Here is a 19,690-nt window from a genome sequence, read left to right as displayed (position 1 = left end):
TTTATTTCAGGGAATGCCCACTCTGGTCAACACACAAGAGAGAGACTTTGAAACCACCTTCAAAGCTGTTGAAGGAAAAGTGCCTCAGGTAAACTTTTACATTATATAATTAAATTTAGTAAACGGCTAAATAACTGACTTTGACCTAAATGATATGCATCATTTGATTACATTACACTTTCATTTACTTTCAGTTTTATCTCTGGCATTTCACAGATAAAACCCAGTAGATTAGAGTTTCATTCATACTGTTTCTGTCCTCCAGGTCCTTCTGTCGTCTCTGACGCGGAACGCCGTGTCCAGAGAGCTGGACGCCTACAGCGAGGTGTGTGAGGCGCTGCGGCTGGTGGAGCTGCTGCTGGGCTTCCTCTCCATGACTGGAGGAGATCCCAGCATGTCCCTGGTCACTTACCTGCAGGACATCCTGAAGATGGCTGACCACATAGATCACCACATACTGCAGGTCAATGCATATTAAACTAGTGAGAATATAAGAACAGGGTTGAAATCCTTAAATGCCTGAATTTAAATGTTGTATTTTCAAGGATTTTGGATAAAGTGCTTGTAAATGCTTCCTGTATTTCTCTTCAATCTGACTCTATCCATCTATAGACATCTATAGATCTATACATCTATAGATAATAATCACATGTTCAATGTAAAAATAATGTGTATCTATCTGAAATGAAGAGCGTTCCTCCTGAAAGTGTAACACCATCTCTGTTCAGTGAAATCTCCCCTTTTAGTATGTAAGAACTCATCTAAAACAGGTGTCAGATACTGGAAAAGCTTTGAAATTTACCTTGAAAAGTCCTTGTAAAATGCTTGATTTTGACCACTGCTAAAGTGTACCAACCCTGTAATAATGACCCTTAATTAAATTACATCAAAATAATAAAGCTCCCCAAAAATAAATATCATCTTAATTATATTCTCAAAATCCAAAGAAGACCTCCAGATGTAGACTCTTGACTCTGACTTGTTGTTTCTTCAGGCTTTGGGCCGCTGCAGCCTCAGACACTGTGTTTCTCTGTGGCAGCTCCTCTCCTCTCTCAAGTCTGAAAACATGCTGCAGCTCAAGAGGGTGAGTCTGATTAAATATAAAATAAGAGCACTGAATACAAAAATCACTAAAACAAAACCCTGGACATTAGAAACATGCACAATACTTAAATTGATTCATGTTTTTATTTCATTGCTTATCTAAAAGAAAACATGTTACTATAAATAAATATCCGCTGTAATTGAACATTCTCCATCCTGTGTCTGTGAAGGAGCCCTTCTCAGAGTTTCCAGCTGAGTTCCTGCAGCCGCTGACAGAAGACAACCAGCTGGAGCTGAAAGGCTTCGTGTCCAGAGGAAACGTGGACCAGTGGCTGCTGGAGATGCACGAGTTCCTCCTGGTGAACCTGGGCCGCCTCAGGGCCTCGGACCACTACAGACCGTCCTGGAGGTAAAAAACCTGCTGACAGATCTCTGATCATACAGTCCAACAGGCCAAACAGGCTGTGGATTATTCCCTAACCTCACTGTCACTACAAACACTTTATTATTAACATATGGCCACAGTTACTTTTAGCATTATTTTTATAAAAGGCAATAATATGAAATCCATGTTTTACTGTTTGGTTCAGAGAAAGGGGGAAAGTTAAAGTAATGACATACAGAAGGACTCCCAAAGCTAATTCTATATTTAGGCAAAAATAATTTATGAATAACAAAAAAAATACTATCCAGGGTAGGTTAACTTTTTATCATTAAAGCCAGTTTAGATGTGATTCATATTTAGTAAAAGGGAAAGATTAATTTGCACCATATGGCAACTATATGTGAATATGGAAGTAACTGACTGGTTTAAAACTTTCTTTTTTCTTTACCTTTCATAATGTCATACACTTTGTAACGATACAGGATTATCTTGATTAAAAATGACACCACTGGACATGAGAGGGAATTGAGATATTCATTTTTATACATTTTTATTCTAAAAGATATTTAAGTGAACTCCTGCTTCTGCATGGAAAACCAGGTAGAATTTGGTCATAATGGAGAATATATATTGTATTAAAAACATGTAGATGAGCACTTGATAAGATGAATAATAATGATATTAATCAATAAAAGTTAAAGGGAAAGTTAATAATTTAATTAAATATTTCCCGTACTTCTAAAAATGTATTAACTTTTATTATTTGTGGGCTGTTGATGGAGATCGAATGCTAAATGTTTCCAGTTCTGCTCTGTAACTGAAAGCAACATTCTGTGTTCTGTCAGTGTGAAAGCGACGGTGTGCGGCTACATGGACCGTAAAGAGCTGGAGGTTCCTCTCTACGTGGAGGAGAACTTCCCTGGAGATCTGCTGCTGTCTCAGATTGTAGAAGCCTGGAAATGTGCCGTCAGAGCCAAACACGACTGGATGATGGAGGGATGAGAGACGCTTCAAAGAGTTCAGCACATCATTTATTTCTCTTTGTCTTTCATTTGTTTCTGTGTTTATTATGTATGAAAGATGATTTAAAAACGATGAAGACTATCAAACAGATTGAAGCTGATTAACAGTGAATATACAGTCATTTACTGCCTTTTATCAATATATATCTATATATATCTATAATCAATATATCAGAAATCATTTGATCAATCACATTCGGAGCCTCATATGAAGAAAATGTCTGGATCTGCTCAGGAAATACTCTGCAACTGTTTCATAATTACTCTTTGTGAGCTATAATGTGTTTTATTATTATTATTTTACCATTTACTCATTTATTTTCCTATCATACTCTACTTTGTTAACCCTACCGTAAGGGTTATTGATCTGCATGCTTGTGCAGTAAACTAATATGGAAAAACATGATTTTATTATTTTTCTTTTTACTAGTATTATTCCTTTATTACGATTTTTTTTATTATTTACTATCTTACAAGTTAAAGTACATTTAGCTGATAATTTGCGTGGAATTGATTCAAGAGTATTTGTTCTATATCTTTTCTTTTTTGGGATTATACTCCAGAAAACCATGATCACAGTTTGTGACATCATCCATGAGTCATAATAGAAATGTTTTTCCTGAAACCAAATTAGTTCCATTTTTTTGTTTTTATTGTTTTTTTCTGGGTTTATTTTGTATGAAAGATGAAGAAATTGCGTCATGGCTCTCTTAAATATTATGTAGAATATCTGATATATATATATATATATATATATATATATATGTGTGTGTAATATATCTGCTCAGGAAAATATTGTATGACTTTCACAAACAAATACTGTGCAACTGTTTTATGTTTTGGTTTTTTAATTATTGTTATTATTATACTCTACTTTGTTAACCCTACCATTAGGATAATTGATCTGCATGGTGGTGCAGTAAACTGATACCATTTTCTTTTTACTAGTATTTTTTTTCTTCTTGCATATTTCAGTACATGTAGCTGATAGTTTGCATGGAACTGATTGAAGGGTATTTCTTTGATATATCTATATATATTTTTTTATTTCATTCTATTTTTTTGTTTGTTTGTGCAGTCTGGTCATGTTTGGAATGAATCACAAATATTTGTGACATCATCCATGAGTGATGACAGTTCACTTCACTGATATTTTCCAGTTTAAGAAAATCCAAATCAAGAAACTGAAAGCAAAACATCTCTGAACTCAACTGTCTAAAGTCTTTAAATGTATCAATCAACTTCAAGAATGTAAAATAATAAATGTCTCGTGATCCAATCTCTGCTTACAGACATTTATGTAAAACTGGGAACGTTTATACCACATTTATACTTCTGGAAGCAGCATGTCTTCATATGTAATACCCATTGACTTCATCAGACATCAACATCATTCCTTAAGAGAAAGTTTCACAAGCTTTTTTTTTTTTTTTTGCTTTGGAAAGTGATGTGCTCACTTTATTTAGAGTTACATAATGTCACTGTTTCTAAAGTTCTTACAGACTTTTCTGATGACATCTCTTCATTTTAAGATGGTGTTTACTATAATAAAAGAGTTTTAATCAACTGAGGCTCCGAATTCCTCTTTCAGCAGATTAGCATGGTTAAGAACATTTGGTGCATTGTGCTGCTGTCAGTTAGCCTGGCTAGCTAACACCACACTAACTGTCTGTTAGCCTGGCTAGCTAACACCACACTAACTGTCTGTTAGCCTGGCTAGCTAACAGCACACTAACTGTCTGTTAGCCTGGCTAGCTAACACCACACTAGCTGTCTGTTAGCCTGGCTAGCTAACACCACACTAACTGTCTGTTAGCCTGGCTAGCTAACACCACACTAACTGTCTGTTAGCCTGGCTAGCTAACACCACACTAGATGTCTGTTAGCCTGGCTAGCTAACACCACACTAACTGTCTGTTAGCCTGGCTAGCTAACACCAGACTAGCTGTCTGTTAGCCTGGCTAACACCAGGCTAACTGTCTGTTAGCCTGGCTAACACCACACTAACTGTCTGTTAGCCTGGCTAACACCAGACTAGCTGTCTGTTAGCCTGGCTAATACCACACTAGCTGTCTGTTAGCCTGGCTAACACCAGACTCACTGTCTGTTAGCCTGGCTAGCTAACACCACACTAACTGTCTGTTAGCCTGGCTAACACCAGACTAACTGTCTGTTAGCCAGGCTAACACCACACTAGCTGTCTGTTAGCCTGGCTAACAGACAGTTAGTGTGCTGTTAGCCTGGCTAGCTAACAGCACACTAACTGTCTGTTAGCCAGGCTAACAGACAGCTAGTGTGGTGTTAGCCTGGCTAACACCAGACTAACTGTCTGTTAGCCAGGCTAACACCACACTAGCTGTCTGTTAGCCTGGCTAACAGACAGCTAGTGTGGTGTTAGCCAGGCTAACACCACACTAGCTGTCTGTTAGCCTGGCTAACAGACAGTTAGTGTGCTGTTAGCCTGGCTAGCTAACAGCACACTAACTGTCTGTTAGCCTGGCTAACAGACAGTTAGTGTGCTGTTAGCCTGGCTAGCTAACAGCACACTAACTGTCTGTTAGCCTGGCTAACACCAGACTAACTGTTTGTTAGCCTGGCTGGCTAACACCAGACTAACTGGCTGTGTCCCAATGTCAAGGATCCTTCCTTGGTAGGATCCTTCCTTCAGAGTCGGGTCCTCCGAAGGCATGGCCAGAGTCCTTCCTTTGACTGGTGTAATGCACACATGGGACAGCCTTCGGAGTGTGCAGCTGTGCGTCATTGCGTAATTGGACGTCCTGCTTAACTTCAACGCCGCTCTCGGACCTTTGGCTAAGATCAAGTGTAGTATCTGTTCTTATCAGTTTCATAAAAAATAAATAAATAAATTCAGCGCCGCAATTTCAAAATCAGTTCACGACATGAATGTGTCTCTGGCATCAGCACTCTGACACATATTTGTGAAAATGGAAGAAGATGCTTTAAGGTTGAATCTCCACGATTTATCAAGTAAAAACCATAAAGTGGATTAAACCTGAATATTTAACTGATCCTGGCTGAATTCGGCCGCTACTTAGTGTCATGAATGCAGCGGCGCATAATTCATCATGGAAATATATTCTGTGATTTTTTATTTTTTATTTTACAGTAGGCTACAGTAGCCTACAATAACAGTTATTTATAAAAAAAACAATAACGGATAATGGCGGACTTTCGGTCCCTGTAAACACAATAAAGAAATGTATAACTTTCTGAATGGCATAGTTGCACATAGTACATCATCATCGGACGCATATTTTTAACAATAACTTTAGCGACTGAGACGGCATTAATTAACTTAACCGGCAATGTATCAAGATGACGTTTATTATCTTTAAGCTTAATATTCTGGCATATGCTTATTCATATGTTTTTGCTTGACTTTGAACACAGGTTTTGTAAGTTATGTGATAACATTCAGTGTAAACTGAATATATCTACATATTTAAATGTATATTGTGCCGCCGGCGTCGCTGTTTCTACGCTCGCCATTTTTAAATCTCCCGGTAGACCGGTGTGCGCAATGCTTTATGGGTAGTCGGAGCGCACGGAGGATACACACATGCATCCTCGGAATTTGGGCAAAAGAAGGACTCTGTCCTCCGGAGCATCCTCGACATTGGGACAGTCCTTCGGCGGATGTTGATGACGTAGTGTCCTTCAAATCCAGCCGTTTGAGCATCCTTCCTTGACTTTGGGACACAGCCACTGTCTGTTAGCTTGGCTAACACCAGGCTAACTGTCTGTAGCAGAGATCAGATGCTTGTTGGTGTAAACAGCCTCCATGATATTTTAACATTTGCTCTCACAGAGTAAATAACTCTTTATTCATGAAGGGTCTGCTTCTTGGCTTAGTTATGAACTTAACCCTAGCATTAGCTCATCCTAGACATAAATCAAGAAGTATAATCTTAATTTAAATTCAGACATTTTCATCAAAGCACAGTGAACCAGTGTAGTAGTAAAATAAATGATTTGACTCCAGATAGTTTTGACTAGCAGAACAAAAAGCAGGAAAAAGAACAACCACTTTAACAAAAGTTGTTTTATTCTCATGTTGTCATGTAAATAAATTACAACATCGTCTTTAGTTACAAAAATAAAATGAAACCCAACCAACATGACACATTGGACTTATCTATTTCAGACTTAAGAATATGAGGATTTTTTCCTGGAAATCCTGATGATCATAATGTGTCATCTTACAAATGCTTTCAACAAAAGTGTTAATTTTCAGGGACTGAATCCTCGTCCACCCTACCGCTCGGTGCAGCAGACAAACCACACAACGTTACACACAACACAGAAATAAAGAGCAATTAAAAAAAATAAATCAGGCAACAGAAGTTGGGGCTGGGTAATTTCTTTACCATGAAAACTACACCTGAGACCAGTTGACAAAGAAAAACTAAAAACCTCAGACAGTACCAACTGGCTGTCATCTGTTTTTGGATAACAATGTGATTTATGATACAAAATGTTCTTTCAGAGTGACTGACACACTGATATATGGGCATACTAAAAAAAAATGTTAATATCAACTTACAGATGCTAAAAAAACAAAATTCAGTGCAAAAGCACAGCTTCTCTTTATTCTCCTGGTGATTGGTGCAGCGGTCAGTCCTGACTAACAGAGAGAGGAGATGGTAACAGGTGTGTTGGTGGTGTTGTGGTCAGTGCTGGTTCATCTTCATCCCCGGAGCTTTGCCTGCTTTCTTATCCTGCTGCTGCTGCTGCTGCTGCTGCTGCTGCTGCTGCTGGCCCCGACCAGGACCGCTCATCCCCCGGCCACGCCCGCCAAACAGACCTACAGACAGGGAAACACATTATATACAGGCATTAGACCATTTCTTTTTCATTTTAATGCCTGGTACAACTAAAGGTAAAGGTTGATAATAACTAAATTCATAATCAAGAACACCATGGACAATGACAAGATATCAGCTCTTTAATTTGACTCTTTTAAGCCTGTTACGGCGTCTCTTGCTTTAAAAAAAAAGGTAGAAAACATCAGAGTAGTCTGTGAGGAGGAGGTCTACCACTCACTAAATAATAAACAGTTTCAGTTTCAACCAAAGGTGAAACGGAAAAAAATATATACATACTCCAGGTTGACTTCCAACAATAAGCAAAAATAACAAATGTAATTCAGTGGTTGATAAATTGTTTCTCTCCTTCAACAAAAAACAGACTAAAAACACCAGCGGTCCTGACTCCCTGATCACAGGAGGAGGAGGAGGAGGAGGAGGAGGAGGAGGAGGAGGAGGAGGAGGAGGAGGAGGAGGAGGAGGAGGAGGAGGTCTGGCTGGGAGGAAAACATTTCTCTTATTATATCTGTCCAAACAAATGTACCTTTAGTTGGAACAGGCATTAAAATGACAGGAAACTGAAGAAAACAAGGTGGTCTAATCATTTTTTCCATGACTGTATATTTTTAGACTATACTCTGATATACTATATATATTTCTCAATACTTTCAAATAACATGAGTAGTCGTGTTTCCATCAACAATTTCTTTAAAAATTTGCATTAGAAAAAGCTTGATGGAAACACCAAAATCTGAAAAAGCTTTCAAAAATGTGCATACAATTTTTACGTCGCTTGAGGTGTTTTTTGTTGTTCCCCGAAAAACAAACAAACAACAGAAGATGGAAACACTTTTTCAGAAGAAGTTCTGACATCGTGAACATTTAATTCATGAGTGATCAGCTGTGTCCCTCTGCATGAAAGAACTATTAGAAGTTGAAGCGAACTCTGCTGGTGGCCAAAGATTAGTAACATCTTTCTGTTTTTTTCTTTCCTCCTCCTGCTAACTGATGAATTATCCTACAGCAATAACCACACTGCCATCTTCTGACCAAAGTATGTTCCTGCAGCTTTGTTTAATCAAACCAGTTGATGGAAATGTCTCTTATTCACATTTACTTTAATACGACGTTTGAAAATGTTGTTTCAAAATTAAATTCAGCTTTAATGGACGGACGGCGATTGTTGGATCAACCCACCTCGACCTCCTCCTCCTCTCCCTTTGCCCTGCTGTTTGTTCTGCTGGGCTCCTCCACGTCCACGGCCCTTTGACACCACCTCCTCCTTCACCATGTCGATGATCTCATCGGGGATTCGCAGGTACTTGATGGTGCTTCCTCTGATGTAGCACTCAGGCATCCTCCAGAACTTATCTCCATCCTGTTGGGTGGAGTAGAGCGTCACTATCTTTAATAACAGCTTGTGTTTCAGTGTTTCAGTCTACAGATTTTGGTCTGTAGTAGATCTGTACGCTAGGTTATTTATTGTCCAAAACATATTTTAAATGTGTATTATTGTTAAAAGCCACATGGCCACAAAACGTCAGCTTCTTGCCTGTTAAATGTTCAGAGAGATGCACTAATAACTAATAACTACACTGTAATTTCCCAGCTTGGGATAAATAAAGTATATCTATCTATCTATCTATCTATCTATCTATCTACAGAGCTGGAGCTTCATGTAACCACACAGACGTCTCGTCAGCACGGTTTCTACAGTTTTATTGGCAGCAGAGACATGAGAGCGGAGCTCAGCTTTACCCTGGAGGTACAGATGACTTCTCTCAGGTTGATGTTCATCCAGTTGTCACAGCTGACCAGGTGACCGTTGTACGTCTCCCCGTTCTTCAGCTCCACCAGCTGGAGAGAGAAGGACACAATGAGCTGCTTTACAGCCTTAAACATATAATGCAGACAGAAGACATTATAGATACATACATTAATAGACGACACAGACCAAAACAACAGCACAAGCAAACACCAAACACATTGATCTTCAGCCAACTCAACTTGAAAGTTCAGAAGTTAGCAGAGATTGGGGGTAATTTATCAAATGAAAATGAAAATTTTGCATCCCACAGAACATGATATACAATATATAGTAAGATCCTAAAAATATAAATCAAGCCAAAGGAGAGAGCTATACCCGAGGAACTGCTTAAAGATTGTTCTTAACCTATAAACTGATTGAATGACAGATTAAAACAACAAACGTGATATTTAGATGTACCTACAATCATGAAAGGTGGTTAGCCTTTTACAGTTTTACATAAAACCAGATACCATGGCGGATTGTCACCTTGAAATAAACTTTGCTTTTATATATATAAATATAATATCTTGTAGAGAGCAGGAATAGTTGAGTGTTTCCTCACCATAGGATGGTTCTGGGCAGTCTTCAGTAGAGATAGTGGAAGCTGCAAAATGAAAGAAAACAGATCACACGTAGGAATTCACACACAAGATATAATATTTAGTAACCTGAGTAAACTTAACTAGCAGGACTACAACAGTCACCTTTATCCAGAGCTACTAGAGATGATCCTAACAGTACAGGACCTACAGGTCATGCAGTGTGTTGAGCTAGTGTTCTAGTGTAATGAATTAGTGAAAAGACAACATGTCTCTGTTCTGATATGTTATATATATTCATATAGTCACGCTAACAACCTACCTGTCTAAAATTAAATAAACCTTACAGTGTAATATGGTGTTTCTGTGGTTGTGTTAAGTCTTCAACATTATAAACAACATTGTGCTTTAATTATGTTTCATTTAGCTACAGTAGCTACATTAGCTTAGCTAGCACTCCGAGCATTCGGCGCTTAAAGTGCTGCTAAAACAATTAGCTGAGTAGCAAGAGAGCTACTGGAAATCTAAAAGACAACTATCAACGTTTTATCTGCACGCCACAGTTAAATACATACCATTGTGAAAGTATTTCTTGATGTTTCTGTGTCTTTTTGGCTGTCTTGGCCCTTCACTCACACGATTCTACCACCTCCCGTTTCTTCTTCTACGGAGTTTCCGGCGCTGCGCTGTGTGACCATGGCGCTATTAAAGGCTGCTGCCCTCTAGTGGCGAGCGAGGTACTGCAGCCTGGCGGCGAGCCCATTCTCTTTCTCTTTCTGTTTCTTTTGTTTTATGGCGGTTGGCAAACAACTTTTCTGTGCATTACCATATACATATATACACACATATATATATATATATATATATATATATATATATATATATATATATATATATATATATATATATATATATATATATATATATATATACATATATATATATACATATATATATATATATATATATATATAATATATATATATATATATATATATATATATATATATATATATATATATATATATATAGGAAAACTAATTTCCGGTCCCTCTGTAACTCCGTCATCTTCACGCAGCCTGGATAAATGACAGGTGGGCGGGGTTTAGAGGCCGTGGGGAAGATTGACAGCGTGTTTGACGAATCAGGAGCGGCGGCGTACCAACTGTCCAGAAAGACTCCGCCTCCAATACTCAACCTGTTGTTAATTATTGATGAGCGCTGCCGGAGAGTCTGAATTATTGATCAGGAGGTCAGCAGTAACCACTGCTGCCGTTTCCACCCGTTATCAGACACTGCTGTTATATGTTGTTATTGTAGAGATACCACTGCAAAAACCTATTAATAGTATAGGAATATTATACTGATACAGTATATGTTTAAAATATAACACAAAGTCCTATTAAAAAACATTAAGATCACTATACAATTAATTTGTAAAGCAACATGACACATATTATTATTAGTATTATTATTATTATGAACCCGCATATTACAACAGATGTACAAGTATGATCAGCCACACGCAGATTTAGGAATATTAAAGAATAATTATGGTAATATTTGTGTTTGTAATGTATTTATATGTGTGCTGAAAATGGATGTAAAAAAAGTATAACACTAGAAGATTTTAGAATAAAATAAAAAGGTTGACCAAGTGTAGTAACATGATTTTATTTTATTTCTAATTTGCAATGCGCATTCAGCATTTTTAATGCAATCTTTTGTGTTAACTGTTTTTTGTGTGTTTTTTGTAATTTCTATGTTTTTTCTGTGTTCTTTGTAATTTCTTTGTGTGTTTTTATGTGTCTTATGTGTGTTTTTTGAATTTTTGTGTGTGTTTTTTGTGTTCAAAATGTTGATCCAGTAAGTCAAAATGAGAAAAACAAATCAGGCCATATAGCTAAAGACAATGATACTGTTAATGATAATGAGACTTTAAGTGGTTTATTCAGGCAGAATGAAAACAAAACAGCCCCACACTAAAGGGTTAAACTGGGATCTGTATAAAATAGGTTAAACTGGGATCTGTGTATTTCCTGGAGCTGTTCTGCCTGTTGCTCCTCCAGACCGACAGGTGGCGCTCCAACATTTACCGTGTTCCGGTAAAACCGTTAAACCGGTGTGATGCTGAAGTCCATTCTGCCGGTTGTGTTCAGGTGTGTTTCCCTCCGGTAGGACTCGTGTTTAACCTCCGTGATTCGGGTTCAGGTGAGGTCGAGTTCAGCACATTTAACTGGTTTCAGGTTCAGAGACAAGAAGGTTTATTACCGGGAACACCGGTCGCTGAGCGGCACGTGGCGTTTAACGGGAATCAGTAACTATAGAACTGTGTTTTTAGACATAATGTTAATGTGATTGTTGGTTCTGTTCCCGGTAGTAACGGTTCATCTACCGGCTGCTCCTGCCTCTCAGCCCGGGCAGCCAGGCGGTAAATCCCATAGATATATATAAGAAAGGCTGTGTTTATATATATATATATATATCTATGGTAAACCTGCTCTACTCCAGCTGAGCTAACCGTTAGCTAGCGGCTAACGGCTAACGGCTAAGGACAACCTGCTTGACCTTTGAACCCTGAAACTGTCACCTGCAGAATTACCACAAACACAAATAGATTTACTCCTTCAGGAACAGGCGGGACTGTGCATTAAAAAGCTTCATATCTTATTCATATGATCAACAGTCCTTGCATTAAATTATATATTTGCATATTTAAAGTATGTTTATTAACCTTCTGGAGTCCATGAAACCACCTGCACATTACTTCATGACGTGAAGAAATACAAATGAAGCACCGTGGAGTCTTCTGCCAACAGCTTCCAAATAAAGTTCTGGCTTGAGATAATGTCAAATATATTTAGTATAAAAATATAGAACTAGATATTAACCTCATTTTGCCTCTTATTATGTCATATTTGCAACCTGTGTTCATATTTGCAACATGTACATTTCTGTGTGTGAAACATAATTTTCAAGATCAGATTTTATGTTTTCCTTTGTTTCTTTTGGGTTCAAAATTTTGATCAAGTAAGTCAAAATTAAAAATTATTATCAGGACATAAAGGTGAGGTAACACTGGAAAAAACTGATACCAACATGGCATGGTAAAAAAAAAAATTAACAGATTTTTTTAACACACATAATAGCTTTCAGATTTCAGAGGGTTAAAGACAGAAACACACAACAGACATACAGTTCAATTCTTTAATGGCACAAGCGTGGTTTTATTTCATGCTTTGCTACATTTTCATGGTTTTAGGCTGATTTTATTCCAGAGAAAACATTGCAAGTGCACATTATGGGCCCGTTTGCTGTAGATTTATCATAAATTAATTTGCCCTATTTGCATATTTAAACATACAATTTCACAAATCTTGTTATACGAAATGCATTGTTGTAATGTAAGTAATCAAACAGGATCTAGTATGGTGATATCTGTTAGTTAATGGACCATACTCATACTTCAGCAGCACTTAATACACTGAATGTGTCTCATCTTTAGTTGTGTTGAAAGTCGATTTTCTAGCAAGGAAACAAAAATAAACTTCCGAGATTTACAAGTTTAGGAGATATTTACAGTCAAATATTAATGATGAAGATTATAGCATCAGAGTCTTACCGTGTTTTTTTTATTTTTTACAATTATTTGATAAAGTTTGTTTTTACTGTATTAGCAGATTAAATACTCAGCCAGGTTGTAAATGATTATTTTCTTTTTGTGATGATCTTGTTTGTGAGTTTTTGCTGTTTACTCTAGTTAACACTGACCAGCTGAGTCTCTCATTAGAGAACTAACTCGTCTTGGAGAGTATTTACAGCCAGGCTGTGTGTTTGTGTTTTTACATTAGGTAGATGACCTGATGAAGCTCTGAGCTGAAACCACCATCAGATCCCTCCAGCTGATCATCGTCCCTCAGAGAGAGACTCGGTAGATGACCCTCTCTCTGCCGCCATGCTTCCCCGGGTGGGGAACTTCCTGGTGCGGATCCGGTTCAGCTGGCAGCCGTTGTTCCAGGGCCGGGCGCTGCTGCTCACCAACACGCTGAGCGGAGGAGTGCTGCTGGGGCTGGGAGACGTCCTGCAGCAGAGCCGCGAGATCCTAAAGAAACCAGACAAGGTCCGAGACTGGAGGAGGACAGGTGAGACCGAGAGGACCTGGAAACCATCACACCTGCCTTCAGAATAACAGACAACACATGCTCTTTGAGTAATATTTATATCAATATCCTTGACTTGCACTAAATCTACGCACGACACTTTGCTATGTTATTAATATTATTATATTATTATTATTATTATTATATATACTGTTGCTGCCATTACTATTATTACTATATACTGTAATATACTACTATTATTATTATACCGGTCTTACCGGCCTTATTTATTATTATTATTATTTCAATTATTATTATATATTATATATCATATTATTTTACTTAAAATTACTTTATTTGTATTTTTTATTTTATTTTTATATTGTTAATTATCTATTATTACATATTATATTATATATATTATATACTGTACTATTATTATTATTATACACCGTCTAGTCACTATAGCATTGTTGCATCATATCACCAGTTTAATTATTACCTTCATCATCTTGTCAACCATCCTACCAAATGATCTGCTTTTTTTTAACTTCTTAAGTGTCCTTGTTCTATTCTGTGTTTTTTTCTATTGTTGTTTTTATTTATGCTACCTCAGTATTTTATTCTATTGTATTTTATTGTACTTGAATACCGGACTGCTGTGACAACCGAATTACCCTTCAGGGATGAATAAAATAATCTATCCATCTATCCATCTATCTATCTATCTATCTATCTATCTATCTATCTATCTATCTATCTATCTATCTATCTATCTATCTATCTATCTATCTATCTATCTATCTATCCATCTATCCATCTATCTATCTATCCATCCATCCATCCTCTCCCCTGAAGGCTGCATGTTCTCGGTGGGCTGCTCCATGGGGCCCATGCTGCAGTACTGGTACATGTGGCTGGACAAACTGTTTGTAGGAAACGCTCTGAAAACAGTCGGCAAGAAGGTTCTGGTGGACCAGCTGGTGGCCTCGCCGTTTCTAGGGATGTGGTACTTCTTAGGTGAGAAGGATTTCAGATTTATTGGAACAAAGCTTTGCTCTCTGTCCTCCTCAGAGCTCATACAGGTGTTCCTCTATGACACACACAGGTAAGACAGAGTCAGAGGCTGGTGAAGACAAAGATAACGTGTCAGTATCAGGTGGAAGAAGTTCAAAGGTCGTCTGTGATAAACAGTTTGATCTGTTCCTCCGCTCTGTGACCTGAATCTGATCTGAACCTGGTTCTGATGACTCACATCTGACAGAAAGTCTCTTTATTGCAGGTATGGGTGTCATGGAGGGACGAGGTTTATCAGAAGGATGGAAGGAGTTCAGAGACAAGTTCTGGGAATTTTATATGGCAAGTACACCTGTCAGAGTCTCACCTGTAGATTATCAATGCCAATGTGATCACGTGGGATTTAAGAGAGAATTAGAGTTAATATAATATGACACATACAACATCAACATCTTCCAGGCTGACAGAACACTGCAGGAGCATTTAAGGTGCAGTTACATCTGCGAACATAATAAAACACACTTTTATGGCTAAAAGGATGTTGTTTTCACCTGCAACCAGTTTTTAGGCCAATGCTAAGTTAGTAACTTTTCCAGTGTAGAGGCTGTCCTCTGCCTTCTTTGTTGCTGAGCAACACATGAGCACTGACACAGTCGCAGGATCGGATCAGTTCCAAATGGCTAAAAACTTGACTTTGATCATGGTAATAGTATGGCAGCAGGGAAAAAACCTGAAAACCTGTTGGTTTTTTTGAGGCAAAAAATGGAACATGAAATACCTTAACAGATTGCTTATTTAAAAACTTAATTACATAAGTTATTACTTGAAAACATAATTGATCAGAAGAGAGCAGCAGGCTGAGTTGTTGATGTGAACGCTGCATATAAACCAGTGTGAACCGTGTACCATGTCCTGGTTGGTGCTCCTCCTGCAGGTGGACTGCTGCGTTTGGCCTCCGGCTCAGATGATCAACTTCTATTTCCTCTCACCTAAGTTCCGGGTGGTGTACATCAACTTCGTCACCTTGGGCTGGGACACCTACCTGTCCTACCTGAAACACAGAGTGAGTCGCCACACACTGTTTAAACACTACATATAGTTTTAGATCTAACTGTATTCAGTTAGTTACTCAATTAAGCAATTAACCAAATGTAATGAATAACTGTGTTCAGTTAGAGACACAATCAGCTGATCACTGTTGAATCTAACAATCACTCCAACAGAATCTCTGCAGCAATGTGAAGTTGGCTTAATGATCTCAGCAAGCAACAACTTACAGCATGATTTAAAAAAAAAAAGATCCCGATCAGATGTTCATTCTTTTATCTTTTCTTTTCTTTTTATTTTTTGATTTGATGAAATGGATCAGTCCCAACCGGTCGACAGAAGTTGCTTGCAAGTTTCATGGGTGATTTAAAACCAAAAGCCATTTTCAGACCATTAAATGTAGATTTTTCAACATTGTCGATATCTGCACCAGCATTGATGTGTTCCATGGCAGCTCACTTCAGTCATTTAGTTCACAACTCAACCAACATGTTTAAATGTGTGCTATCACTTCACATTCTTCCTTTAAGTTCTATTTACTATATTTACTTATTAATTCCTGCCCAAACTTTCCAATGTGGCTGAAAGAAAAAGATAGTGGGCAGAAATCCCTCCACAGAGAAACGGAAGACTTATGTTAAAACATTTTTGAGGATCTAAAACAATCAATTATGAAAAATCTGCAAAAATAGAAGCAATCAAGAAGATGGGAAATGATTATATCTGAGCTCTGAATATACAGTTTATATTTAACAACCCTAATCCACCATTCATCTGCTCATGTTGTTCATTGTTTTATACTTGCTCAGTAGTAAAAAGTGAAGTAATATTGATGATCTGTGTGTATTTGTGTGTATTTGTGTGTGAAGAAGGAGGAGCCGCCATCAGACAGCAGCAGCTCTGAGGAGGAACATCTCCCTCCGTCCAAACGTCTGGAGGAGGAAACTCAGAGATGAAGTTCATCACCGGCTGAATAACATGTTGCTGTTTTTATCTGGTAAAACTTATTTTCTGCCTTTGCAGAAAGTTGTGAGACTGATATAAAAGAGGTATTTTTCCTCTGACAAACTGTTCCCACTCAAGTTTAAAAGAACAGTTTAGTTAAGAACTGTTTCTTTAAGAACCGTTTCTTTAAGAACTGTTTCTTTAAGAACTGTTTCTTTAAGAACGGTTTCTTTAAGAACGGTTTCTTTAAGAACTGTTTCTTTAAGAACCGTTTCTCTAAGAACTGTTTCTATAAGAACTGTTTCTTTAAGAACTGTTTCTATAAGAACTGTTTCTATAAGAACTGTTTCTATAAGAACTGTTTCTTTAAGAACTGTTTCTATAAGAACTGTTTCTATAAGAACTGTTTCTTTAAGAACTGTTTCTATAAGAACTGTTTCTTTAAGAACTGTTTCTTTAAGAACTGTTTCTTTAAGAACCGTTTCTTTAAGAACCGTTTCTTTAAGAACCGTTTCTTTAAGAACTGTTTCTTTAAGAACTGTTTCTTTGAGAACTGTTTCTTTAAGAACTGTTGTGGCTGTAAGTTGAATGCTGTAGAGTTTCATTGTGTCTGTGTCCAGTCTGTCTGTTTATTATGTGAATGATGTGACTTCTGTTGGACATTCAGGGATAAAAGCTGTTTCTCTGCCAGTCATATATATTATATATTATATAATAATATAATATAACTACTATAACTGCTGCCTGATCGTACGGTGAGTTCAGTTCCTGTGATGTTAATAATAATGTCTGGAGGTGAAGTGGAGGCGACACATCAAACAGAATCACTTCCTGTCCATCACACTCCTGAGGTCAGATCCAGAGTTCCTTCATTAAAGGGATCAAACATATAAAGAGACATTGGCTATCCTTTATTCTAATGAGGGCGAAGTGCTAGATTCCTGTTTCTAACACGTTTTGAGGACAGAAATCCATCAGTGACCGTATTAATTTATATTTACACTGACCTGTTATGATTCCTGTCCTGCCCACTCCACTTTAATCAGATTGTTCTGTGAAACAGCAGATCCCCAAATCAGCCTCTAGTGAGAAACTCACATTGTCACCCAAAGATTTGAATTATCGAACATCCAATAGAGATTAGTTCCTCCGTTTGACTGGTTTGTTATGAAAGAATCATTAGTGATGTAAAACAGATATTATGTTTTTGTTTCTGTGACATTGAACCGTATAAACTTTGCCTTAATATCTAGACCTTTGCTCTGTTTTCATGCCAATAACTTCATCTTCAGGTTGTCCTTCTGTGATGTTGATTTAAATTAACTGCATGATTGTGATAATGTGCTTAAAGGAAATCTATATTATTAAATATAAACTCTATTTTTATCATATCAAACTGAATCCTCAGCGAGACGTAAACCTGATTAACAGACTGAAGAAGTGAAATTCATTTTTTTTTATTAGGAATGCTAATAAGTGTGGTACGTAGGTATACGGTCCTGTATATCTCCTTTATAATAAATTATTTCCTTTATAAGATCAACATGTGAATTTGTGAAGCAGCTGATTATACGTGTTTGTGTTCATGTAACATATTACCATCAATCTGAACTGTCTCCAGATAAAATGTACAATTAGTGTAATGTCTGTAAAGAACTTTAAAACTAACATGCTTCAGATAAGCCTTTCATTCTGAATTTGTTTCTTATTTTTTTTATTGATTTTTCTTATTTTTATTGTTGAATGACATGAAATTGTGTAAGAAAGATGACTTTCTTATATTATCTAGGTCTTAGTTATACATTTTGCAGATGAAAAACATACAGCAGTTTATATTTTTCTCCAGAATAGTAAAGTTTTGAAAATCAAATGCATCATTATGAACTTTTTTTTTTTTATCTTAATGAACTGTGTACATATGTACAAATGTACTTTTAACATATGAGCTGTTATAAATTATAAAGCAATAAAGAACTGATCAGAAAAGATGGGAACCTTACAAAAAGCTTTTTTATATACTATTAAGTTTCATATTTGTACAATTTTCTTACTGTTATACAGGAAATTTAGTTTTGTGTGCTAATAACATTTATTGCTCTTCAATATGAAACAAGAAAATAACAATTAACATTCGATGGCTAAGATTTTGTGTTAATATTGATAGCTTTGGTAAGTATTTCTATCAGTTCATTTTCTTGTATTTGCAATAATGGTTGCATGTAAATATGTAAATGGTAACTATACATAATGTGTCATTTTAGTTTTCAGACCAAAAAAAAATCAGGAAAAGCTTTTGTGTGGCAAACTGAAACAACCTGGTGGGAATCATCGGCATAACAGCGGTTTTAGACCAGTTTTACTGTGGGGGCCAAGCAGGGGCCAATGTTAATCAGAGGGGCACATTAAAAAACGGCAAAAAAATATATATTTAAGCATCCAAAACCTTTATTTTTAGCACATTTAAAAATCTCATTTAAATATATTTGGAAGATACAAATACACTGATTGAAACAATGATACTTACCAACAATAAATATTTTTGCATGACAATGACATTTCTCATTTTTGTGCACAATTACTTTTTTTATTTATTTTGAAAGTGCAGTATAGTGAGAATGATCTTTTTTTTTAAATATACACAAGCTTTTATTGCACAATTAAACTATTATACAATGTTCACATTTTGGGTTCATTTTGTGCACAATGAGATATTGTTTGAACAAAAAATAGATAAGCATTGTTCTATCGTTCATCGTTATAAATTGATCATTTTAGTATTAATTTGACACAGGGGCCACAGCAGGGGCCAAGGGCTTCTTCACAGGGCAGTGGCCCCTGGAGGCCCCTGTGTAGAACCGCCACTGATCATCGGCATAACAACGGCGTGAGAAGCCATGATGGAGGAGGATTGAGCCCAGTGAGGTGGTGTAAACTGAGAAGAGAAGGGGAGCTAGC

At 37.0% G+C, this 19,690-nt stretch overlaps 3 protein-coding genes and 1 non-coding gene across 5 annotated transcripts in view; 3 read left to right on the top strand and 1 right to left on the bottom strand.

Annotated features, from left to right (window-relative positions):
• Positions 1–4,017, top strand: part of LOC131977629 (E3 ubiquitin-protein ligase rnf213-alpha-like) — a 36,668-nt gene extending 32,651 nt beyond the window's left edge. Inside the window, exons 54-58 of the mRNA XM_059341026.1 lie at positions 11–88; positions 266–463; positions 995–1,084; positions 1,275–1,453; positions 2,275–4,017. Of these exons, the coding sequence (XP_059197009.1) occupies positions 11–88; positions 266–463; positions 995–1,084; positions 1,275–1,453; positions 2,275–2,431 (702 nt within the window). The 3' untranslated portion in view covers positions 2,432–4,017. The remainder of the gene's footprint in view (positions 1–10; positions 89–265; positions 464–994; positions 1,085–1,274; positions 1,454–2,274) is intronic.
• Positions 4,018–5,241: 1,224 nt separating this feature from the next.
• On the top strand, positions 5,242–5,427 carry LOC131978450 (U2 spliceosomal RNA). Its single transcript, XR_009394966.1, has one exon. It is a non-coding gene; the product is annotated as a U2 spliceosomal RNA (small nuclear RNA).
• Positions 5,428–6,499: 1,072 nt separating this feature from the next.
• lsm4 (LSM4 homolog, U6 small nuclear RNA and mRNA degradation associated) lies at positions 6,500–10,306 on the bottom strand. The gene is made up of 5 exons (XM_059341356.1): positions 10,202–10,306; positions 9,650–9,691; positions 9,036–9,134; positions 8,475–8,655; positions 6,500–7,276 (listed from the first exon to the last, which is right to left on the bottom strand). Exons 1-5 carry the CDS (start codon positions 10,202–10,204, stop codon positions 7,143–7,145), a joined length of 459 nt encoding a protein of 152 aa, XP_059197339.1. The 5' UTR covers positions 10,205–10,306; the 3' UTR covers positions 6,500–7,142.
• Positions 10,307–11,643: 1,337 nt separating this feature from the next.
• On the top strand, positions 11,644–18,403 carry mpv17l2 (MPV17 mitochondrial inner membrane protein like 2). Of its 2 annotated transcripts, none has more exons than XM_059341199.1 (6): positions 11,644–11,785; positions 13,478–13,768; positions 14,585–14,746; positions 15,009–15,085; positions 15,678–15,806; positions 16,660–18,403. In XM_059341199.1, exons 2-6 carry the CDS (start codon positions 13,582–13,584, stop codon positions 16,744–16,746), a joined length of 642 nt encoding a protein of 213 aa, XP_059197182.1. In that variant the 5' UTR covers positions 11,644–11,785; positions 13,478–13,581; the 3' UTR covers positions 16,747–18,403. The 2 variants fall into 2 exon arrangements, with proteins under 2 accessions (XP_059197182.1, XP_059197181.1); XM_059341198.1 differs by having other exon boundaries at positions 11,645–11,837.
• The last annotated feature ends 1,287 nt before the right edge of the window (positions 18,404–19,690 follow it).

The sequence above is a fragment of the Centropristis striata genome, chromosome 9, assembly GCF_030273125.1.
Source record: "Centropristis striata isolate RG_2023a ecotype Rhode Island chromosome 9, C.striata_1.0, whole genome shotgun sequence".
Lineage (NCBI taxonomy): Eukaryota > Metazoa > Chordata > Actinopteri > Perciformes > Serranidae > Centropristis > Centropristis striata.
Note: the sequence above shows the minus strand (reverse complement) of the source record. Positions and strands in the feature narration are given on the sequence as shown.

What these genes read in the sequence shown, in the direction of transcription:
- mpv17l2 (XM_059341199.1), top strand. Translation starts at nt 13,582, where the DNA reads ATGCTTCCCCGGGTGGGGAACTTCCTGGTGCGGATCCGGTTCAGCTGG. An exon ending in AGGGATGTGGTACTTCTTAG is followed by an intron (nt 14,747 to 15,008) that starts GTGAGAAGGATT and finishes TCTTTATTGCAG; the next exon opens with GTATGGGTGTCATGGAGGGA. An exon ending in AGTTCTGGGAATTTTATATG is followed by an intron (nt 15,086 to 15,677) that starts GCAAGTACACCT and finishes CTCCTCCTGCAG; the next exon opens with GTGGACTGCTGCGTTTGGCC.
- lsm4 (XM_059341356.1), bottom strand. An exon ending in AAGTCATCTGTACCTCCAGG is followed by an intron (nt 8,656 to 9,035) that starts GTAAAGCTGAGC and finishes TCCACCCAACAG; the next exon opens with GATGGAGATAAGTTCTGGAG. An exon ending in GAGAGGAGGAGGAGGTCGAG is followed by an intron (nt 7,277 to 8,474) that starts GTGGGTTGATCC and finishes CCCTGTCTGTAG; the next exon opens with GTCTGTTTGGCGGGCGTGGC.